At 40.9% G+C, this 25,837-nt stretch overlaps 1 protein-coding gene across 2 annotated transcripts in view; it reads left to right on the forward strand.

Annotated features, from left to right (window-relative positions):
* The window catches only part of LOC124555682 (biotin--protein ligase), a 373,530-nt gene that overhangs the window by 248,707 nt on the left and 98,986 nt on the right, over positions 1-25,837 (forward strand). For both annotated transcript variants that reach the window (XM_047129684.1, XM_047129685.1), the window contains one exon: positions 11,869-12,054. In XM_047129684.1, the coding sequence (XP_046985640.1) occupies positions 11,869-12,054 (186 nt within the window). The remainder of the gene's footprint in view (positions 1-11,868; positions 12,055-25,837) is intronic.

Below are 25,837 nucleotides of genomic sequence, written 5' to 3' on the forward strand. Positions count from 1 at the left end.
TCCCGCATGCTGGCGCGAGTCTATTGTTGTCCCGATTCCTAAGCCAGGGAAGGACTAGCACTTGCCTTCCAGTTATCGACCTATCTCGCTTACCAGCTGTGTCTGTAAAGTGATGGAGCGAATGGTTAACTCTCGATTGGTTTGGCTGCTCGAGTCTCGACGCCTACTTACCAATGTACAATGTGGATTTCGTAGGCGCCGCTCTGCTGTTGACCATCTGGTTACCTTGTCGACCTTCATTATGAATAACTTCTTGCGGAAGCGCCCGACCGCGGCTGTGTTCTTTGATTTGGAGAAGGCTTACGACACCTGTTGGAAGGCGGGCATTCTCCGCACCATGCATACATGGGGCCTTCGCGGTCGCCTCCCTCTTTTTATTCGTTCCTTTTTAATGGATCGACAGTTCAGGGTACGTGTGGGTTCTGTCCTGTCCGACACCTTTCGCCAGGAGAATGGGGTGCCACAGGGCTCAGTTTTGAGCGTCGCTCTCTTCGCCATCGCGATCAATCCAATAATGGATTGCCTCCCAGCTGATGTATCAGGCTCCCTTTTCGTGGACGATTTTACCATCTATTGCAGCGCGCAGTGTACATGTGTCCTGGAGCGCTGTCTTCAGCGTTCTCTTGACCGTCTTTACTCCTGGAGTGTCGCCAATGGCTTCCGTTTTTCTGCCGAGAAGACGGTCTGTATTAACTTCTGGTGATACAAAGAGTTTCTCCCACCGTCCTTACGACTCGGTCCCGTTGCTCTCCCAATTGTGGAGACAACCAAATTTTTAGGCCTTACATTTGACAGGAAACTTAGCTGGTCTCCACATGTGTCATATTTGGGCGCCCGTTGTACCCGTTCTTTAAATGTCCTCCGTGTTCTCAGTGGTCTGTCGTGGGGAGCGGATCGAACCGTCCTACTTCGTCTATATCGGTCGATCGTCCGCTCCAAGCTGGATTATGGGAGCTTCGTATACTCCTCTGCACGGCCATCCATCTTACCCCGCCTCAACTCCATACAACATCGGGGTTTACGACTTGCAATCGGAGCATTTTATACCAGTCCCGTAGAGAGTCTTCATGCTGTCGCTGGCGAATTGCCACTCACCTACCGGCGCGATATACTGCTTTGTCGGTATGCCTGTCGGCTACTGTCAATGCCCGACCATCCGTCTTATCGTTCCTTTTTTGACGACTCTCTTGACCGTCAATACGGGTTGTATGTCTCTGCCCTGCTACCCCCTGGAGTTCGCTTTCGTCGCCTCCTTCAACACCTTACTTTTTCCCTCCCTGCAACCTTTCGAGTGGGCGAGAGCCGCACGCCACCTTGGCTCCAGGCTCAGGTCTGCGTTCACCTTGACCTCAGCTCGCTCCCAAAAGAGGTCACCCCCGGTTCGGTATACCACTCCCGTTTTTTGGAACTTCGTTCAAAGTTCATCGACATGACTTTCATTTATACAGATGGCTCTAAGACCAATGACGGGGTCGGGTGTTCCTTTATTGTCGAGGCCCAAAGTTTCAAATACCGGCTCCATGGCCATTGTTCGGTCTTCACAGCTGAGCTCTTTGCCCTCTACCAGGCTGTTCTTTACATCTGCCGCCACCGACATTCTGCTTATGTCATCTGCTCAGATTCCCTGAGCGCCATCCAGAGCCTCAGTGATCCGTACCCGGTTCACCCTTTCGTACACCGGATCCAACGCTCTCTTCAGCAGCTGGTGGACGTCGGTTCTCCAGTTAGCTTTATGTGGGTTCCGGGCCATGTCGGTATCCCTGGGAACGAAGCTGCAGATGCCGCGGCCAACGCTGCGGTCCTCCAGCCTCGGACAGCTTCTTGTTGCGTCCCTTCGTCCGATTTTAGCAGGGTGATTTGTCGGCGCATCTTATCTCTGTGGCATGCCGATTGGGCTGCACTTACCGACAACAAGCTTCGGGCCTTAAAACCTCTCCCCGTGGCTTGGACGACGTCCTCACGCCCTTCTCGGCGGGAGGAGGTCGTTTTAGCCCGGTTAAGAATTGGACACTGCCGGTTCAGCCATCGCCATCTGCTGACGGCTGCGCCGGCGCCGTTCTGCCCATGTGGGCACTTGCTGACGGTTAGACACATTTTAATGTCCTGTCCAGATCTTAACACACTGCGCCTCGATCTTAACCTGCCAAATACTTTAGATGCCATTTTAGCGGATGACCCACGAGCAGCTGCTTGTGTTCTTCGTTTTATCAATTTGACACACCTCGCTAAGGACATTTGATGGTGCTGTTTTTTAATCCTATGCCTGTCAGTCTGTCTTTTATCGTGTTTTCCCTTTTAGTTGTTGTGGTCAACTTGTGCCTCGCGGTGCATTCTTAGAGTAGTCAGGGCGCTAATGACCATTGAAGTTGTGCGCCCTAAAACCACAAAAAAAAAAAAAAAAAAAAAAAAAAAAAAAAAAAAAAAAAAAGTGTTTATGATGTCGTATCTCCTGCACTAAATGCCGTGCAGTGATAATAAATTAAAACATCGTGATTCAGGTGGCAGTTTTACTGCATATCTAACAAAAATGTAAGCGACAAACGTTTTTCCTTTCGGCATTTGTTGGGGGTCAGAGAAAAAGTTTCATAGAGGTTTGAAATTATATGTAAAGTTTGTCGCAAGTATCGAAGTGCTCTCATTTTCAAATACTGGATAACTTAAGTGTGGGTATTCTCGCATTGTGGGCTACACAGTGTTTTCACCCCACCCTTTGACAAATAGGTGGTTGTTCTTTCCAGACAGTAAATGGTATATTTGATTGAAATTGATCCAGTGGTTTAGGAAGAGAGGTGGAAAACACACACACACACACATTTTTATGATTTGTATAGATATATATTTTTATTTATAGTCATACACATAGTCCATTGATTCTTTAATGCATCAAGACACAAGGATGTGAAATGACTCAAAAAATATATAAATTTGAATTAAATAGAATATATAAGAAAGACTGTTAGTGAAAATACAGTTAATTTACATAAACATTTACACAGAAAATAAAAACATGAAACTTGAACAAAAATAGTAGCAGACCGTCAATATAACCATATTACAAAGATTAAAGTGTTATACTGTGCCTAGTAAGCACATAAGCACACAAGAAATTTACCAATTAAACTACTAAGCTTCTGTTTGAAGCTCATAAGAACAATTCACAAATGAAAACTGCACTGTCCTATTGTGCCATTTCTTAAAGTTTCAGCTGTAGCATTCTTTGACAGAATAGGAAAGAACTGTTACTGGCTTGTATGAATGTCCCTAATTGCATACTGCACTTCTCTCTTTTGTGTCTTCTCAGTGATGGCCTTCAATAGATGTCTATTTGGCTACAACTTCTGGCTCAGGGAGTCAGTACAAATGCTGGATGATTTTGTCCAGTTACTAGTCTGCACAGTAAACTCCATGCTGTTCGACTGCTGTGTTTAAAGTCTAAACTCTCCATTGTTTCTTTCCTTTCTAACAGTTGTTGCAGGGCTTCTAGCAGTTGTTCAACTAGTACCTGGTTCCTTATGCATTCATAAGAATCATACAACTTTTGGCACACTTCATTCTGACAGGGAATATAAGATTTTGTTACTCATCAGTGGACATGTTTTTTTGGCAGAACTAATTGCTAAGACAGCAAGTCTTTCATATCTCTCTACTTTTGATGGAATCCATTTAGTGTCATTTTTCCAGTTGTTTGCTGAATTTGTTCCAGTTAGCCTTTTGAAAATTCCATCTAGGTAGGGGCAGGGAACAGTTGCTGGGAATGGATTGTGGTAATGTCAAGTTTAAGTTTTCATGCCAGGTTGCTCAGATATTCACTTTTGCTACAGCTCATGCCTTCTGTGTTAATTTGGCATATTTTGATTTTGAAGCCAGTTATTGTCAAATGGCCCTGAGAAGAACTGTTAAAGAGTATTGTTTGCTCTGTTGTCAGCACAGTGTTTTTGCAAGGATATCAAAAGACAGTCTGGCAGTTCATTATCACTGCTTCTTTAGTATTAACCAGGAGGCACGTGTAACATTATGTTATGGATGCGAGCAGCTTTACCCCTATCTCCTCCACATTTATTATCCATTTTTTTAAAACGCTAGAGTGCATCGAATGTGCCTTGTAAGCAAACAATCGTGCAAGAAATATATGAACTAAACCACTGAGCACACAGGTAATGAAAATAAGTTGCTTCTCTTTGAAGCTCATAAGAATAATTGACAAATGGATGGTGTACTCTCCTGTGACACTGCTGGGAGAGGAGTTGCCATCTCACTGGACCGTGTCAGTCTGTTCCTGTATACCAAAGTGCACGTCGTTTATGTTGGCGGCCGAGTTTAGGTTCGTTCTGCACATCTGACGTCAAAAATACAGTCAGCCAATGAACAGAGAACGACGTTGCCAGATCTCGACTGCAGAGCAGAGCACGGATGAGTGTCTTCAGTTTTAGAAACGTTCAGTCATAAATAAAGTAATAGAACAAAAGCAATGTCTTGATAGCAGACTTTGTTTTATAGAAAGTTTGTAAAAACTATTCTTTATACCAATTGCTTCATATTCTATTAATTAATTGAACCAAACAAGCAATAAGACTCCTAATTCAGGCGATACCAAGGAAAGGTGTTTGTATCAATTTCACGAACTGCTTTTTCGCAATAAAGAACAGTGGTAATTGTTTATTTCCTATTGTACTTCGACGAAGTGCGAGTAATTCATAGGCATACCAACAGTGTTTGTCAGAATTTTGCATGAGCTGTCCTTCTGGAAGTACATTGCAGGACGAGCTGCGCTAGCGTAACGGTTAAGGCGTTGGGTTTGTAAGCGAAAGGTAAAGAGTTCAAACCTAGTGTGATGCTAAATATTTTCTTTATTTAAAAACAATATCGAAGTGTCTTACTTCACGAATTTTATTCGTTTGAATGCAATTTTTTGAAATTTCTAGTGCTTTGTCTCTTCATTAACCCTTTCGCTGCTGCAGTCACGTGCTCCCTGCATTCCGCACTGTGCGCGATTTTGTCATCACTGCACTGCCCGCCTGTGCAGACACATGGTGTTCCCACTGCTTTGACACACTTATCATTCGATTTCACAAAAACTATATGGCCCAAAAATTAGATTTTTACACATATTCTTGACTGATACCTTCCCCCCATAAATTACTTAATTTTGTTTCGATGTTCAACCCAGTTATTGTGCAGCATTAAATGTAGTAAACCATTGCACGGAATTTTGAAGAGTTTCAGAGTTAAAAGTCCATGGTGTACACTTTCCGTATGGTCGATTTTAGTTGCCACAATGTTGAGAATGACATGTGGACAAGGTACTTAAATTTCATATAAAATTTACTGTATAACAATATCTCATTTAATTTAAGTACCACATAGGTGTCGTATGTAATATTGAGAAATATTCCGTCTTTCGCGACTGTAATAAAAGTTTTATTTACACCGGGCGCGTTTGGCTTTATTTTAAAGCACTTCAATCATTGAAAGGTATAGCACATACACAATGGTACTCATGTTCTATTTCTTGTTTTTGTTCCACAGTCGCAGTTTTACCAATGCTATTGAAATATATTCCTCTTCTGCAACTGTAATAAGCGACTTATTTAGACCAGACGCGTTTCTCTCTTTTGAAGCATCTTCAGTGGACAGTATTTTGTCTCCCCCATTGCCAAGTCACCTTTCGTAGTTTTGTGCTGCGGTAACACAATATTCAACGTTTGTGTCGGCTATTCAGTGTTTTAGGAAATAAATGCTGTTTGTGGGTGCCACACACAAAAATTACATTTGACATAGCTCAGAGCACTTCACTGATAGACGGTATATTCAAGTCCTAATGTTTTTTTAAGTCCACAGTTTTCTTTAATGTATTTTGTCTACTTCCTTTTGCTTGAAGTGCTTTAAAATAAAGCCAAACATGCTCGGTGTAAATAAAACTTTTGTTACAGTCGCGAAAGACGGACTATATCTCAATATTACATACGACACCGATGTGGTGCTTAAATCAAATGAGATATTGTTATACAGTAAATTTTATATGAAATTTAGGTATCTTGTCCACATTTCATTCTCAACATTGTGGCAACTAAAATCGACCATACGGAAAGTATACTCTATGGACTTTTACCTCTGCAAACTCTTCAAAATTTCGTGCAATGGTTTACTACATTTAATGCTGCATAATAACTGCGTTGAATATCGAAAAAAAATTAAGTCATTTATGGGGGGAAGGTATCAGTCAAGAAGATGTGTAAAAATCTAATTTTTGGGCCAAATATTTTTTGTGGAATCGAATGATAAGTGTGTCAAAGCAGTCGGAACACCATGTGTCAGCACAGGCGAGCAGTGCAGTGACAAAATCGCGCACAGCGCGGAATGCGGGGAGCACGTCTCTGTAGCAGCGAAAGGGTTAATGCGGCCGTGGCGGCTTTACTTCATAAACTGTGCGCTTCCCCCTAAACGTAAGCTTGCGAACTATATGCTATACTATGGCGCTGCTTCTGTTGGCGCGTGCGTCGTGTGCAACTGGCAACGCAGCAATCTCCCGTGTCTGGGCGGGCATGCGCGAGCCGCCAAGATAAAAGAATTCAACTATAGACCATCATCCCGTCATTGCTGCACTACACAACACATCAGAGTGAGTCAACACCAGCAGTGAAGCAGATGCCCCCTGTCACTGACATGTGATCTTGATGTCATCATGAACAATGTTACTGCCCTCTTGAATGTGGAGCTCAAAACACTAGCTCAAACAGAATGATTTATCTTTTTATTTGTATGCCAGAGATAGAAACACTAATTAGAGAAGTAGGTTTACTTATGTTATTTTCAGCCATATGTCCATATCTATCCATGCTGTCTACATTCATAGAAAATGAGTAGATAAAATACTAGACTATGAAACTGAGCGAGGTGGCGCGGTGGTTAGCACACTGGACTCGCATTCGGGAGGATGATGGTTCAAACCCGTGTCTGGCCATCCTGATTTAGGTTTTCCGTAATTTCCCTAAATCGTATCAGGAAAATGCTGAGATGGTGCCTTTGAAAGGGCATGGCTGACTTCTTTCCCCATCCTTCCCTAATCCTGTGGGATCGGTGACCTCGCTGTTTCATCCTCTCTCCCAAACCGACGAACCAACTAACAGGGACTATTAATATGTAAATGAACACATTGTACTAGTAGTAATTAAAGGTTGAAGAGGAGTCCTAAGAATAATAGTAACTTAAGTTCAAGAAGAAGGAAAAATTGATGAGTCTAAGGCCCCTTGTGAAACAATTAAAAGAGATATGAAACAGATACAATGAAAATCAGATTTTAAATATGGAAGATCTCAATGCTGGAATTGGAAGTATATCAGCTCCCAAAATACTAGGCAGATTTGGGGGAAAAGTATGTAATGAAAAGGGAAAAATACTAAGAGGTTTTTCTGCCTTTAATCATTTAAAAATTACCAATACTTTCTTTAGGAAGAAAGACATACACAAATTTAACTGGTTAGCAACAGGATATAGCTCTATTATAGAGTTACGATAATAAATGAGGGATTACCTGGACAGCCTAGAGACACCCTTGTATAATTATTTTCTGTCTTCCAACACTTCATTTGCATTTTCATGAACAAATTTTGTCCTGCATGCTATTGTTACTGGGGAACTTGATGATACTGATAATGTGTTAAAAAACCAGATTTCATCTTGTGGTGATCACTACAAATGTTATAGTAACTTAAGTTACATCCGTGACTTTTTGTGTACTATACTCACTTTCAAACTTATTGATATTCATTACTCTTATCATGATCACTTACAATCATCTACATTCTAGCAAGGAGTGGTTTGTTCTCTTCCATAAGAGTGGGGAAAAGTTCTTGCAATGATTTAATAGTTTTTTCACAGCATTGGTAGTACTTCAGTAAACTGGCACGCATGGCTACCCCCCCCCCCCCCCCCCCCCATACACACACAGCTGTACCGCTACAATGTTCAGGCACAGTGTAGCTGCATAGCTGTTTGTTTGTTTGTTGTATCTGTTCTTACAGACATACCCGAATGAGATTTTGGTCATATGTCAGGTATGTTAGCGGCAAGAAACAATCAATGCCTTCTCTGCGCGATAGCAATGGAGATACTATCGAAGACAGTGCTGCCAAAGCAGAGTTACTAAACACAGCCTTCTGAAATGCCTTCACAAAAGAAGATGAAGTAAATATTCCAGAATTCGAATCGAGAACAGCTGCCGACATGAGTAACGTAGAAGTAAATATCCTCGGAGTAGTGAAGCAACTTAAATTACTTAATAAAAGCAAGTCTTCTGGTCCAAACTGTATACCAATTAGGTTCCTTTCGGAGTATGCTGATGCATTAGCTCCATACTTAACAATCATATACAACCATTCGCTCGACGGAAGATCCATACCCAAAGACTGGAAAGTTGCACAGGTCACACCAATATTCAAAAAAGGTAGGAGTAATCCACTAAATTACAGGCCCATATCATTAACGTCGATATTCAGCAGGATTTTGGAACATATATTGTTTTCGAACATTATGCATTACCTTGGAAAAAAAAAAAAAAAAAAAAAAAAAAAAAAAAAAAAAAAAAAAAAAAACGGTCTATTGACACACAGTCAACATGGGCTTAAGAAACAATCGTTCCTGTGAAACACAACTAGCTCTTTATTCACATGAAGTGCTGAGTACTATTGACAAGGGATTTCAGATCGAGTCCATATTTCTGGACTTCCGGAAGGCTTTTGACACTGTACCACACAAGCGGCTCGTAGGGAAAGTGCATGCTTATGGAATATCGTCTCAGTTATGTGACTGGATTTGTGATTTCATGTCAAAGAGGTCACAGTTCGTAGTGATTGATGGAAAGTCATCCGAGTAAAACAGAAGTGATTTCTGGCATTCCCCAAGGTAGTTTTATAGGCCCTTTGCTGTTCCTTATCTGTATAAACGATTTGGGAGACAATCTGAGCAGTCATCTTCGGTTGTTTGCAGATGACGCTGTCATTTATTGATTAATAAAGTCATCAGAAGATCAAAACAAATTGCAAAACAATTTAGAAAAGATAGCTGAATGATGTGAAAAGTGGCAGTTGACCCTAAATAATGAAAAGTGTGAGGTCGTCCACATGAGTGCTAAAGGGAACTCGTTAAACTTTGGTTACACGATAAATCAGTCTAATCTAAAAGCCGTAAATTCTACTAAATACCTAGGTATTACAATTACGCACAACTTAAATTGGAAAGAACACAGAAAATGTTGTGGGGAAGGCTAACCAAATACTGAATTTTATTGGTAGGACACTTAGAAAATGTAACAGACCTACTAGGGAGACTGCCTACACTACGCTTGTCTGTCCTCTTTTAGAACACTGCTGTGCGGTGTGGGATCCTTACCTGATAAGACTGACGGAGTACATCAAAAAAGCTCAAATAAAGGCAGCACGTTTTGTATTATCGCGAAATATGGGAGACAGTGTCACAGAAATGATACAAGATTTGGGCTGGACATCATTAAAAGAAAGGTGTTTTTCGTTGTGACGGAATCTTCTCACGAAATTTCAATCACCAACTTGCTCCTCTGAATGCGAAAATAGGTGTTCATTCTTTCCACTGGCTATACGAGATTGGAATAATAGGTGGTTCGATGAACACTCTGCCAGGCACTTAAATGTGATTTGCTGAGTATCCATGTATATGTACATGTAGATGTAGATGAATGAACATAAATCATGCGAGATCCACAGCTGTGATACGTATTATGTAAATTAAAGGGGAAGGCAGGAGAAAAGAAAGAGAAGGAACTAATGATATCAGCTGCGTCGAGACTTCTACAGTTAAATGAGTGATCTCATTTACTCCTAAACTATTTACATTCTACCAGTATTACTTCTATTTTTATCAGTATGTAGAGATACCCTACACACATTCTTACAAACTGAAGTGCAAACTTGCTTACAAACTGAAGTGCATTCTTGACATGAATCAAGAGAACTGATGTCCAAAATAAAAAATGGGTTAATTTACAGCCAGGTGATTGTTTCCCTACATAAAAATAGCAGCTAAGATTACATATAATAATACGAGAAAAGAGAACCCTTCTCCTCAAGGAGTTGAACATTATATCTCATCTTTTTAGCTAATGATTTCTAATTTTATAATTCAGAAACTCACCCCACTTACAAATATATGTCTACCCATGGTTGTTGAAGTTTCTGAAAGAGTAATGATGTGTAACAATTTGAGAGGCCCAGTGGTTATGGTGCTATAGTGACTGAAGTATCCTAAACAATTTTAATTCAAACAGAAATAGACAAATGCTTACTGATCAAGGTAAAGAATGGCTGGAGTTTTGTAAATATTTGTAATGGTGGTTGATATAAGGTCCTGCAGAATCATTGCTAGCTTCTCTTTGCCAGCCGAAGAGGCCATGCGGTTCTAGGCGCTGCAGTCTGGAACCGCGAGACCGCTACGGTCGCAGGTTCGAATCCTGCCTCAGGCATGGATGTGTGCGATGTCCTTAGGTTAGTTAGGTTTAATTAGTTCTAAGTTCTAGGGGACTAATGACCTCAGAAGTTGGGTCCCATAGTGCTCAGAGCCATTTGAACCATTTTTTTTCTCCTCTTTCTGTTGTACTCTCTTCCTGTTGTTCGCCTTTCATTGTTCATTTGATTTTAAACATTGTCTTGGACCTTCCTGGTGTTCAAGCTTCTTTCGCTTTCTTTCACTTCTGTTTTGTTACTAAGTTATCCATTAAAAAAAAAAAAAAAAAGAGAGAGAGAGAGAGAGAGAGAGAGAGAGAGAGAGAGAGAGAGAGAGAGAGAGAACTTTTGACATAGTCCAAAACTATTGTAGTACCTTGTGTAGCATAAATGATTTCTGTATATGTGGTGTCAGTTCTCTCTGACATGTCCGAAAGAACAGACACCACATATAAGGTGAGAAAGACCAATGATCTCTTCAGTGTGGATGCACACCAGGCTCAAACTCGTGTGTGAATCAGCGAAATACCATGAGTACTGAGGGTAAGGAGCAGGGGGACTATGTCATCAGTGTGTGGATAAGTTGAGAATTTGGGTCTAATGAAAGGCATGCTAGGGTAGTCCGTGCAGTTGTGATGACCACTGTGTCCGAATGGCTTAGTGGTCGGTGCATCTGCATAGAGAACAGGGGACCTGGCTTTGAATCCGAGTCCAGAACAAATTTTCAGCTTTTCCTATTGATTCTTAAAACATAACAGAACATGTAAATAAGTTGTTTTGGGCTTAATCTGTAAAAAAGCTTCAAAATAACATTTTGCAATTTGTTGCTTCATTTAATTCCAAGGATGCTTGAAAAATAAGTAAGGTGGAACATACTTGTGAATTTATTGCATTTTCATTCCAGTGCAAAGATGATGGACCTTACAGATAAAAGTACAAAATGGTCCTTTTTTATAGTTGTTTCTTATTTTAGTTTTCTTCTTGCCTTCTTCATACTTTTAGTTGTTTCGTAGGCATAAAACTTCGTGATTTGCTTTTTGGTGCTTGTAAACTGTCTGTACGCAGTGGTTCGACTATGTCTAAGCTATTTTTCCTGCCTCTGCAAGTAAGTTGGAAACTTAGCACTCTGTCTTTGTTGTCTATATTTGCCGTTTTAATTGCAAAATGGTTGATATGGATCTTGCTGTGTTTGAAGGTTTTGTTAGTCATTTAACCTGTTTCTGTATGCAGAAACTTTGCTGTCACATGAAAATTGTAATGTTGATATTTTAAGTTGCTCTGAAACAAATATAAGTAATGTTACTCTTTAAAAATGTTACTCTTGTTCATAAATTTTACTGTAACATTGTTGGATTAAAGTTGAAGCTACTGTTCCACACCACAATGTGTGTTACAGGTCCACCTTGAGATTGATCCACAACAGTATGAACAAGAAAAAGAAAAGTTTCAAACACTTCAGGCTAGTGACAGTGCAAGGTTGGCAATTTTGAGAGATTTGCTGAGTGTACATCTGGGAATAGAGTGCTCATTGTCAGATACTGTTCCTCATTACAAACCTGGATATTTACTAGGGAGAAGTGAGGTGAGTTTTCCTTTTTTTAAGTTGCTGGGCTTTGATGCTTTGTTAATAATATGCACCTGCTATGACTATGATAAATTGTCGTTTTATTTGCATTTAAAGTAGAGCTTTAGTATAACAGTTTAATGTCTGTCTTATATCATACTGTCACATAGAAGGTGTAATTGGATGAATGACGAACACTAACTTCACTTAACAAAGGATTATTCAGCACTTGCACAGACAAGAGCGCAGAGCAAACTGCATCCGGCCAGAACACATACAGTATATATAGAGCTACAGAACATTCCAGTACAATGATTCTTGATATTTGCAGATACTTCTAGAATGTACTCAAACCGAATATAGAAATTAAAATTGTACAGTCAAGGTGAGTTTTGAACTCGTGACCCTCGATGCAACAGTTACTATCATATCCACTACACCACAGTGCTACTCAGCTTCTGCTGCGACATTGCTCCCTCATTAAGGAACAGCGTCTCGGTGTTACGTCCTCCTAGTCCTGGAATGAGTCATCAGTCCTGCATACTCCGGCTCCTGATGACTGATTCTCACCCTGATGGTAATCTTCTTAGAACTTCTTTTGCCGCTATGCTCTTTATCACTTTTCCGCTTGTTGCCTGTCATTGGAGCTTCGAATTTACCCTGGGTTGCCGGATCCTTATAGGGCTTCATTCGAAGGACGTGGACCGTATCTCTGATCTTTCATCGTCTTGTGACGGGGTCGAAACCTTCAACTTCATAAGTAACATCACACAACTGTCTTACAACCTTATAAGGTCCAAAGTAGCACCTGAGGAGCTTCTCAGAGAAACCAACCTTCCGAACAGGAGTGAAGTTCCAGACGAGGTCATCAGACTGGTAGACAACAGGGCAGTGGCTCACGTCATACCTTTGGCGATCGTTTTCTTGAGCCTGCAGCATGCAGAGTGAGCTAACTGCCGAGCTTCCTTAGCTCTGGTTAACACCTGGCCAATGTAGTCGTCGTCCATGTCATCAGGATGTAATGGAAACATAGTGTCCATCGTCATAGTCGCCTCATGCCCTCGCGCCAGGAAAAATGACGTAAATCCCGTGGTGTCTTGTTTGGAGGTGTTGTAGGCAAACGTCACAAAAGGTAGCACCTCATCCCGGTTGCTCTGCTCAACACTGATGAACATTGATAGCATGTAGGGCAAGGTCTTATTAAGGTGTACCGTAAGCACGTTAGTTTGCGGATGGTAGGCAGTCGTCATGTGACGAGTAATGTCTCACCGACATTTTAACACTGTCACAAGATTCGATTGCAAAACTTTCCCTCGATCCATAATTAATGACATTGGGGCACCGTGTTTTAATACACTGTCTTCCACGATGAATTTGGCTATGTTGGATGCTTCGGCCATTTTCACTGCTTTTGTAATGGCATGGCATGTCAGATAATCAGTGCAAACAATAATCCATCTATTGCCACTAGCAGACATCGGAAATCGACCGAATAGGTCAATCCCAACATGCTGGAAAGGCGTTTCTACTGGTGGAATTGGTATGAGTCAGCTAGGTGGTTTCTGAGGGACTGCCTTTCTCCTCTGGCACTATCGACAGTGCGACACATAGTGACGGATACTTCTAAATAAACCTGGCCAGAAAACTCTCTTGCGGATTCTATCATACGTCTTAATAAAACCTAAATGTCTGGCCTCAGATGTGTCGTGGAATTTCTGTACAACATCTAAGCGCGTGTGTTTAGGAATCGCTGGTAGCCACCTCGTTCCAAACGGATCAAAATTTTTCTTGCAAAGTAATCCCTTAACTACCTTAAATTGACCTTTCACATCCTCTGACCGATTTAAGGCAAGCATAATTTGAGATATCTTGGCATCCTTCTTCTGCTCAGCAGAGGGATCGTGGAGTGTAGCGAGGCAGTCACTATCTTCATCAAAGTCTTGATGGTCTTGCACGGTGTATCTTGAGAGACATTCAGTTACTTGGTGTTTTCTTCCACTTTTGTGCACTATGGTAATGTCATACTCTTGAAGACATAGTGCCCACCTGTCGAGTCGTCCTGTTGGATCCTTAAGACCTGCCAACCAACAAAGTGAAGTGAAAGTCTGTAACAACTGTGAATGGCCTTCCATAGAGATACTGTCAAAATTTGCACATGGTCCAGATTGCAGCAAGACATTCTGTTTCAGTAGTTGAGTAGTTTCTCTCGGTTTTTGTAAGTATCCTAGAAGCATAGGCTATAACCTTCTCTTTTCCATCGAAAATTTGCACCAGAACAGCACCGATCCCATACCCCCTGGCATCTGTGTGTAGTTATGTAGGTGCTCTCTCATCATATAGGCCGAGAACAGGGTAAGTCGTCAAGAGCTTTCACAGCACATCGAAAGAATCTTGTTGCGTAACACCCCAGGTAAATTTAGCATCAGCTTTTAACAACTCTTCGAGCGGCCTGGCTTTGATACAAAAGTCTTTGATAAAATGACGGTAAAAAGAACATAATCTGAGGAAGCTTCTAACATCTCTAATACTTTTAGGAATAGGAAATGCCATTATAGATCTCACCTTTTCTGGGTCTGGCTGCACGCCTTTGTTTGACACAAGGTGTCCAAGTATTTTGATTTCTTTTGCTCCAAAGAGACACTTTCTTGGATTAAGTTTCAGTCCGGCTTGTTGGACACACTTAAGAATGGCCCTCAGTCTTTTTATATGTTCATCAAATGTGTCTGAGAACACTATAATGTCATCTAAATCACAAAGACACATCGTCCACTTCAGGTGCCTTAGAAGATTATCCATGAGCCATTCAAAAGTTGCTGGTGCATAACACAAACCAAACGGCATTACCTTAAAGTCATACAGGCCCGGAGGGGTGATGAATGCAGTTTTCTCATGATCAACCTTATCTACTTCGATTTGCAAGTATCCCGAGTACATGTCCATGGCTGAGAACAACTTAGCCCCTTCAGACAATCTAGTGTATCTTCAATTCTTGGAAGAGGGTAAACGTCCTTTTTAGTTATCTCAGCACGATTCCTGTAATCAACACAAAAGCACCAACTGCCATCCTACTCCCTGATGAGGACCACTGGTGACAACCATGGGCTCTGCGACTTATTCGACGTTCCGTTGCTGACACACAGTATGCTCTCTGGCTTATTGAATGATGGTCTCCAGTGCTAATCTGGTGCTTCACCATCGATTTGTCTAATTTGCTCTTCACCTGTGGATTGAAGCATTTAGAGAACTCTTGAAGAATGGCAAGTAGCTTCTTGTGTTGATCCTTCGTGAGATCTGGTGATAGTTGAGCTAGAAGATCTTGTCTCGTAGTGGTAGCACTAATTTCACCCACAGACTTGGCATGGAAGGTTTCTAAGATGCTCAACTGTTCTTCAATTAACGGCTCAGCGGTTGTACGCACATGCGTCTTGGAAGGATCTACAGTTCTTGGCACCAGTTAACACTCTACAATTCACTGAATCCGTTCTTAAACAAGATGACAGAGGCTGGGATGGTGAAGTTATTCTTCAGTGTTATGCTCCTTTTACATTCCACTAGAAGATCCATTGGTTGATGCATGGCTTGAAACGTGACAGTTACCTTTCTAGTACTGACTCCAGGAATGATCTCTTCATCCACCACACATAGTCTCCACACACTCGGATGCGCATCTTCCTCATCTCATCTAGCATAATCTTCAAGCGACCACAATCTGTAATTTCCTGAGAAGCTTTCAAAAAGTCCCATCCGAGAATGACGTCATGACTGCACTCTTGTAAGGCAATGAATTCCAAGGACTGTGTATGGCCACTTAAACCCACACGAATGGTACATATTCCTGTAGGTTTTACATATTTCCCATTAGCCCAATGAGCAGAGATGTTTTGCTGTTTTCTGCAACTGGCGACGGTACTTCTCCAAAATGACTGAATATGATGCTCCAGAGTCCACAAGAACTTGGGCTGGTCGTCCATCCATGAGGATATTGATGTAGTTTCCTATCATTTTTGTAGTGATCAATGGCGGAGGATTTTTCTCTTCAGCAGCCTGACCTCCAAGGAAGGTCACACCCTTTAGTTTCAAACGTTGCGGCAGCTAGGTGAACAGCTGGAGCTTCTAAACGGCGATGGAGACCTTGATCGGTGTGTTGGGGAGCATCCTCTCCAGCGGCTAGCTTGTGGCGATGGTGACCTACGTCGTCCTGCACCCACATATTCTTGTTCATCTTCGTCGACCCAGAGCTGGCGTTGGCTAAGATCGGTCTGGTGTGTTGTGGTGCGGGTGTCAGCAAATATCTGCCGCCTTTCTCGACAATAGCACACCACATGTCCCAGTCGTCCACAGTGTAAACATACTGGTTGGTTGTCCTGGGTCCTCCAGACATCAGTCTTCCTTGGTGCCCAAACAGGTTCCTTGTGCGGCATTGTAGGAATGTAACTCCGCCTGGGTCTCGACTTTTTCACCAATTTAAAGGGAAATGATGAACGAGAGATTGGGCTCAATGTCTTTTCCACTTCCTACTTGAAGTGTCTCATTTTTTTTTTACTTGCTGTGCAATCCAAGTGCATTTTGAATTTCCTCTCACTATCTGACGAAGAACACTTGTGAAATCAGTTGCTTCCTCCATCACAGATATCGATACGACGCTTGGAAGCCGTTCAAACTTCTTGTGTGGAATTCTCTTTTCTTGCATTGTCTCGATATACTGGCACCATTTTATGGAGTCGTCTGCTGTCGAAACCTCCTTCAGGAGTAGGGCTTGGCACATGTCCTCAGCAACATCCTCCAAAAGATGTGCAAATTTATCTTCCTCCTCCATTGTAGGATCCACTATTTTACACAGCTCCAAGACGTCTTGAATCTAGGATGCTGTAGTTTCTCCTGGACGCTGTCCCCTGCCCTGTAATTTATCTTCAGCGTTGCACTTCTTTCATCGTTGTCGCCAAAATACTTCCCATCTTGTGAACTTCTCCTTGTTGTTCTCATACCATTGCTTGGCAGTGCCCGCCAAGTAGAAACATACGTTAGCCAAACACATGGTGTCATCCCATTTGTTAAATTTGGCTATATGCTCATATACGTTCAGACACTTGTTTGGATCTTGGCCATCGTCACCAGAGAACCCGGAAAGATGTCTATTGTGGTGACACACAGTTGCTGTCATCGTAACGTCCTCTTCTTCCTCTGTCTAACATAGATTGTGATCTGTTGAATATGGCTCGAACTCGGGTTTCTCGCCACATAAACAGCAGCTCTGTCGCGGCTTGATGGGAGCTACTGTGTCGTTGATAATGTGCGCTATTACAAGTTCCAGTACCCAGCGTCTCCACCAGAATACTGTCACATAGAAGAAGGTGTAATTAGATGAATGACGAACACTAACTTCACTTAACGAAGGTTTATTCAGCACTTGCACATACAAGAGTGCGGAGCGAACGGCCTCCGTCCAGAACACATACAGTTTATATATAGTTACAGAACATTCCCGTACGATGATTCTTTATATTTGAGGATACTTCTAGAATGTACTCAAACCGAATATAGAAATTAAAATTGTACAGTCGAGGTGGGTTTTGAACTCACGATCCTCCATCTAACAGTTTTGTATCATATCCACTACACTATGGGGCTGCTCAGCTTCTGCTGCAAAAATATAAAAGCTGGTGAGTGTGAGGTGCACAAAGTCTTCATTAATTTGGTGTCGATCCAGACACCAATATTAATATTGACAAACAAATGGACCCTCTAGGTGCTACAAACATTAATCTTGACAAACACATTATTATTGGTTGTCAGTGACACAGTAACAGTCCAGTCTCCCTTACCATCATATTGTTATTAAATAAGAAGCCAGGGGTCCAGTCTGTAATACAACAGTTAAGTCTGTAGATGGCTTCATAGATCCAAGTGTAGCAATAAGTATAATCAAGTAGACAACAAAAACATAAACAAGAATGAATAGTGATATGTAGCAGTTTTTGCACAGCTAGTGACCACTGGGCAGGCCCACATGATGTGATGATTGTAGCACTGAGTGAGAGGTACGAAAAGTTTTACTTGGTGGTGTCAACCATGTCTGAGTTGGGGGTCATCAGTTCATCTGGCAAAAATACTGGATCAATCACCCGTTTAACTGGCATGCATGGTGGTAGTGGCATAATGTATAATGATGGACTAGCACAGAAAGAAGACACCAGGGTTGGCAGCTCTGCCGAGGGCTTCAGGACAGTGAACTTGTAGGTGGCCAGCTCTGAGGCACTGACAGCAGTGGACTGAGTTTGCAGCACATAGAGGTCAGTAACTGGTGAAAGTAATGAGGGGTCATATGTGGCTGGAGGCAGTGTAATGATCACAAAGGGAGTCCATATATTGCCCTTTGATGCTGTTGGACCTTTTAAGGGAGCAATTTGTTGGGTCATGTTGCTGCCAGTGGGACTGGTGGTTTTTTGTAGTGTCATGCTGATCTCACTGTGATTGTTAGTGGGCCAAAATAACTTTGTCATTTGATCACTGCAAACACAATTGCTGTTTGCAGATTATGTGCCTGCTCTCAGGCACAATGGTGTAGATGTGCTGGTCCTGACATATTTCTACAATGTGTCGTATCCACCATGGTGTGGCATCTATACCTGTGGGTTGAGATTGCAGAGATAATTTGGAACACGGGATGCTGAATCAACTTCATCACACACAGTGGAGCTGCTCAAGCAGCATTCAGCCCCTCTTGCCATGGGGCAGTTCAGTGAGCTGCAACTTTGGATGGCAGTAGACCTATAGAAGCTTTATAACATGGCAAGTATGTCCTCTATGGAGGCTGTACTCAGAGCTTTGTTGTTGAACACTTTTATCAGTTTGCACCATTCATTCTGCTTCCCCATTGAAAGCAGCATGAAATGGTAAAAATGAACCTGTAGCTGCAATGTAAGTGTGCAGACGTGTAAGAGAGAAACTGAGGGTCAATGTGCAGCACTACATATACCAGTGTGTCTTCTATGGCTGTGGCAGTGGCTAACATGGATGTTAGGTAGGAGTTTTGGCGAAGTGTGAACAGTAGTAAATTATGAGGCACTGAGGCAGTTTCCCACAAAATCAAGATGGCTGTGATGACTTGCTTTCAGTGGTTTAGGTAGAAGGCCAGGTGTAGGTACTCTGTGTGGACTTATTTTGTTGTGTGCTCAGACCATACAGGTGCAGGTCACGATGGCAACCCCTGGGGTGTTAACATATCACCTTGTTTGTGACTTCGTCCTTAATATTCCTCTGCATGATCAGCATAGTAGTGCCAGGATGTGGACCTGTGGACATAGCAGGTTTACAATATTGTACTTGCATTTTTGATGGACAACAACAGGATCCCACTAACTATTTTCAGTCATTGATGGAGGTAGAAGAAATGCAAACACTGGAGGGGTGCCAGCTGAGGATCCTACAGCCATCTCATATGCTGTTGCCCAGGTGACTCAGTACAATATAGTGGGAAAATCATCTAGTGTATTATGTAAATCCTTTTTCATGTGACTGCAGACCACCTTATGTGAATCACATTCTATGTTAGATCCCATGGAAATGTGCTATAGCCTGTCAGTGTTCATACATGATCACAAATATATTTTTCTCAATTTATGAGTAGGTAGCTTGTGCTTATGTGACTGCTTCTAAGGTGAAGGTGACTGGCTTCTCAGTGCTACCAGTATTTTTAATCAAGACAGAGTCTGCTAGTATCTTTTGCCACACACTTCTGGTGAGGACCAGACTTTTCCAAACACTTAAGTAATTTAACAAGGGTTAGATTTTGAGGTGCGATTCCATCGACGGAAAAGCCATTGACTATTTTCTTGCATAGAAATTCATTCAAATTTTCTTTTCCAATAAATAGTTTAAAAATCCTTCAGGTTTATTGTGATAGGCATTTTTTCTATGGCCTCCACACGTTTCATCGTAGAATTGAGCTGAATGTTCCACACTGGGCTAGAAAAAATGACTCTTATTTAAGTTATGCTTCGAACTATAACTTTTAATATTACGAAGGTATACTGCCGGAGAATCTTCTGGGTTGTACGATCGTGCCCCACGAAACTTTTCCATTCCTAACAGTTCATCCAGCTCAGCTCCAGACTGAACATTAGGAACGGAAAAGTTTTGTAGACCACAGCCATTCAAACTGGAAGTCTTGCCAGCAGCTAAGATATCCGGTCATGAAAGACATCATTATATGATTACAAAGCTATTCAGGGGTGTTCAGTAAGTAATGAAACACATTTTTTTCTGAAAGCAAGTTGGTTTTATTCAGGATTTCAGTACACCATATTACTCCCCATGCTTTTGGCTACAAAATCGAAATTCTCAACATAATCTCCATTCAATGCAATGGCCTACTCCACCTTACTGGCAGGGCCTAGATGCCTCCACGGTACCACTTTACTGGTCCACATCGGAGCCAATGTCTCGCTGCATCAGTAACCTCCCCATCGTCCGTGTACTGCTTCCCACCGATTGCAACCTCTATCGAGCCAAACGGACAGAAGTCGGAAGGTGCGAGATCCGTGCTATAAGGGGGATGGGGGAGAACAGTCCGTCGAAGTTTTGTGAGCTCCTTTCAGGTGTGCAGACGTGTGTAAGGCATTGTGTTGTTGTGCAAAATGGCAAGTTTTCTTGCATTTTTGTGAAACAAACATCTCAAAGTTGTTTCTTCAGTTTTCTGAGGGTCGTACAATACACAATTCAAAGTCGATCGTTGCACCGCGAGGGAGAACGTCGACAGAATAACCTCTCCAGAGTCCTAGAAGACAATCACCGATACTATACTGGCCGAGGGTGAAGCTTCGAACTTTTTCTTCGGAGGAGAGGTGGTGTGGCACCACTTCGTGGATTGCCATTATGTTTCCGGTTCAAAGTGACGAACACACGTTTTATCAGCTGTGGTGATGTTCGACAAAAAATTGTTACGGTCGACCTCGTAACGTGCGAGAAATTCTGTGCAGAGGGTCCTTCGTTGCTCTTTGCGGTCTTCTGTCAGGTGGCAAGGAACCTAGTGGCCACACACCTTGGAGTGCTCCAACTGGTGGACGGGTGTGTCAGCACTCCCAGCAGAGATGTTCCGTTGTGCAGCCAGGTGTTCGATTGTGATCCACCAACCACCTCGAATGAGGCTTTCGGCACATTCCGACATTGCACGAGTCACAGCTGTGTACAGCCAGATGGCACACGGGAGGTCGGACATCTTTGCGTGACCTTGTTGTGGTTATAGGGTTCGGAAAAGACCCTTTTTTAGAGTAGGGAGGACAGAAAGAAACCAAATTTTAAGAGAGGTTAGAACTGAGACAAACCTTCAGTTTGGGAAAGAAACCAAAAAACATAATTCTGTCTTATTTCATCAGCATAAACAGCTATTGGATAAGAATTTTCAACAGTCAGCAGATATTTTAACTCTACCCAATTTTAACTCAGTCAATTCAAAATGTCAGCTATCTTTATTGCGTCAAAATATTATAGCACTGAGAAATAACATTAATGAATTAACTATCTGCACAGATGAATTAGAGTCTTCAAACCCAGCTGACATAATCTGCCTCTCTGAACATCATGTGACCACTGGTATAGAACTTTTAAGTGTTACAGGGTTTAGGTTAACATCTCACTTTTGTAGATCAGAAATGGAGAAAGGAGGAGTTGCCACATTTATCAGGAACTGTCATAAATTTAAGAACATAGACATTCATAAATTTTGCCAAGAACAGCATATGGAAGCATGTGCAACAGAAGTAGAATTTCACAAAAAATCCTTCATAATATTAAGTGTATATTGAGCACCTGCAGGTAACTTTAATCTGTTCGTAAACCACCTTGAAGCTGTACTGGCCCATTTAACAACCAAAAACAAAGAAATAGTGGTTGCTGGTGATTTCAAAGTAGATTTCCTTAAAGACTCTCCCAATAAGAACTTATTTGAGTTAATAACAGTATCATTCAACTTAATTCCCACTGTACAGTTCCCCACTAGGGTAGCCAATTGCTCACACACAGCCATTGATATCATATTTACAGAAAAGTCCAATTAACAAAATTATATTACAAAACCAATAGTCAATGGCCTCTCAGACCATGACATGCAGCTCCTTCTGTTAAATGTTAATACTGAACAGGATATAAAATCTGTTAAATCTGAGCTCAAGAGGGTAATCAGTAAGCCAAAAATTGATTATTTTAGGACACTCCTCAGAGACATTCACTGGACTGATGTTTACAGTGCTTATGGCATGAATGAAAAATATAACACTTTTGCTAATAAAGTGCTTACCTTATTCGAACACTGTTTTCCCCCAAAACTTACCAAGGTTAGAGCAAAGTCCACAAAGAAGCCATGGATTACTCAAGGAATAGGGGTATCTTGTAAAACAAAAAGAAAACTGTATCTGTCAATCCGAAACAGTTCCGATGTTGATGCTATAGCACATTACAAGAAATACTGCAAAATATTAAAGACTGTAATACGGACATCAAAGCAAATATATTACAAGGAAAAGATAGTCATATCAGATAACAAAATAATGACAATATGGGATATAGTGAAGGAGGAGACCGGTAGAACCAGACATGAAGAGGAACAAATAGCATTAAGAGTAAATGATACATTGGTGACAGATGTGTATAGTGTTGCAGAACTTTTTAACAAACATTTTATAACTGTTACTGAAAAGGTAGGGTTGTCAGGTTCAGTAGATGCTGCTATGGAATACCTCAGACCAGACATTTCAAGTAACTTCCATAATACGAATTTGACCCTCACTACCCCTGCAGAAGTAATGTCCATCTTAAAATCAAAAACGTCTACTGGGTATGATGAAATATCAACGAAGTTAATTGAAGAATATGATTCTGAGCTAAGTAACATATTAAGCTATCTGTGTAACCACTCGTTTATCAGTGGAATATTTCCTGAATGGTTGAAATATGCTGAAGTTAAGCCACTTCTTAAGAAGGGAGATAAAGAAATAGCATCAAATTTCCATCCAATTTCACTGTTGCCAGCATTCTCAAAACTTCTAGAAAAAGTAATGTACAATCGGCTTTATAACCATCTTATCTCAAATAACATACTGTCAAAGTCACAGTTTGGATTTCTAAAGGGTTCTAATATTGAGAAGGCTATCTACACTTACGGTGAAAATGTGCTTAATTCATTAGACAAAAAATTGCAGGCAACTGGGATATTTTGTGATCTGTGTAAATCACAATATCCTTTTAAGTAAATTAGAATATTATAGTGTAACAGGAAATGCTGCAAAATGGTTCAGATCTTATATCTCTGGCAGGAAACAAAGAGTGTTATTAGGAAAGAGACATGTATCAAGCTATCAGGTATCATCCAACTGGGAACTAATTACATGTGGGGTCCCACAAGGTTCCATTTTGGGGCCCTTACTTTATCTTGTGTATAATAATGACCTTTCATCAGTAACATTACCAGATGTCAAGTTCGTTTTGTTTACCGATGATACAAACATTGCAATAAATAGCAAATCAAGTGTAGTTTTAGAAAGATCAGCCAATAAAATATTTGTGGACATTAATCACTGGTTCCTAGCCAATTCTTTGTCACTAAATTTTGAAAATACTACATGCAGTTCAGAACTTGTAAGGGGTGCCCCACGAGTATATGCCTAACATACGATGACAAGCAGATAGAAGAACTGGACAGCGTTAAATTCTTGGGATTACAGCTTGATAACAAATTCAACTGGGAGGAGCACACCACAGAACTGCTGAAGCGTCTTAACAAATCTCGATTTGCAATGCGAATTGTGTCAGACATAGGGGATATAAAAATGAAAAAGCTGGCATACTATGCTTACTTTCATTCCATAATGTCATATGGGATTATTTTTTGGGGTAATTCATCAAGCCAAGCTAAAGTTTTCCGGGCACAAAAATGTGCAGTAAGAGTTATATGTGGTGTGAACTCAAGAACATCCTGCAGAAGCCTGTTTAGGGAACTAGGGATACTAGCTACTGCTTCCCAATATATTTATTCCTTAATGAAATTTGTCATTAAAAATATATCACTTTTTCAAACCAACAGCTCAATTCATGGAATCAATACTAGAAATAAGAATAATCTTCACAAGGATTTAAAGTCACTTAGTCATGTACAAAAAGGTGTGCATTATTCAGGAACACACATTCTCAATAACTTGCCAGCAGCCATAAAAAGCTTAACAACCAATGAAATTCAGTTTAAGTGAAGCCTAAAGGATTTATTGGTGGCCAACTCTTTCTACTCCATTGATGAATTTCTCAGTAGAACTAACTGATTTGTGTGTGTGATATTATAACTTATGCACAATTTCAGTGCAGTAATGTGTTCATTGTAAATAAGTATTATAGTAGTTGTATTGAACATTTATTACCTTATAAATAAATAAAAAAACTTTTTTATTTTAGATTCAGTGCATTAGTATTTTTAAAATGACTCTTTCATATAGTGTTCATTAAAAAAATGACGATCATTCCACTTGGGACCTGTGGAATGGTACATCAGCTTATTTGTTTTAGTTGTATGTATTTGTCATGTATTATTGTTTTTCTGACATGTTCTACATCCTGGAGGACCACCTCACTACGGACCAATTGGAATGAAAGTAAATCTAATCTAATCTAATCTAATCTAATCAGATGCATTGCCCAATGACTCACCACGCTTTTGTTCACTGCCAGGATTATGTAGACATTTTGGAAGTGCTTATGAATATCATCAGTGCTCTGGTTTTCTGCCAAAAGAAACTCAATGACCGCTCTCTGCTTGGAACGTACCTCCATTACAGATGACATTTTGAAGGCAGTGTATAGCACTGCCACCTGTTGGAACTTCATGAAACTGTAGGAGTTGAAGTGGTAATATTTCCCAATGTTCCACAACAAATCCCACATTTTGCCAACTGAAATTGACAGAGGAAAAAAAAGTGGTGCATTACTTATTGAATGCCTCTTGCATGTTCTAAGATACTGTAAATGTTGCACCTTTGTTCCACTCTTTAAAATATTGTTATCTAGATGATTAGCACATTGTGGAATAACTCAAAAGAGCTGTTCCAGATAGTGCTAGAAAATAGTTGAAGTATTGCTTACCCGAAAGAAAAGACTCGTACAAGCCCAAAGGAGTGTTGATTGCCATGAACTGCTGTGAAGCCTTATTTGAGGAGAGTTGTATATTGGTGACAACAATAAGAGTCTTTAAGAAGTATTAACTTGCCATATACTTTGTCTTCCCCTCTTCAGATAATGTAATATGGTGGTATATCTTTGATTGTGAATTAATAGTTGCCTTAAAGTCACCACAGAGGCGAAGAATTCCTCCCGGTTTACAAATGAGTACCATTGGTGCATCTCACTGGCTGGGTGCTACAGGAATAATGTTGTTCTAGTTTTGGTTGTGTTCCAGCTCATGTTTCAGATCAACATAGAAGGAAAACAGAATGCGGTGAGTACAACAAAAATAAGGTTTAGCTGATTGTTTTATGGCTACGTGTGCGGCATATTTAGGCCCACACCTGAGACATAATTCATTTCTTCAATCCTAAAAAAAGAAATCTTAGAAATAAAAAATAATGATATTTCCCTTCGTTTCATAGACCTTTGCAACTTTCATTTCCTCATTATAAAACATCCGAGTGATACTTGAGCTAGATAACACATCCACTATCCTCCTGTGATGGGCTATGCTATTTCAAAGACTGGGCAAAATTAATTACAGTGTTGTGTTAGCTGTATAATAATGATCCTTCATAGGAACATTTGCAATCTGTGT

Source organism: Schistocerca americana, chromosome X, assembly GCF_021461395.2.
Source record: "Schistocerca americana isolate TAMUIC-IGC-003095 chromosome X, iqSchAmer2.1, whole genome shotgun sequence".
In the NCBI taxonomy this organism is placed as follows: Eukaryota; Metazoa; Arthropoda; class Insecta; order Orthoptera; family Acrididae; genus Schistocerca; species Schistocerca americana.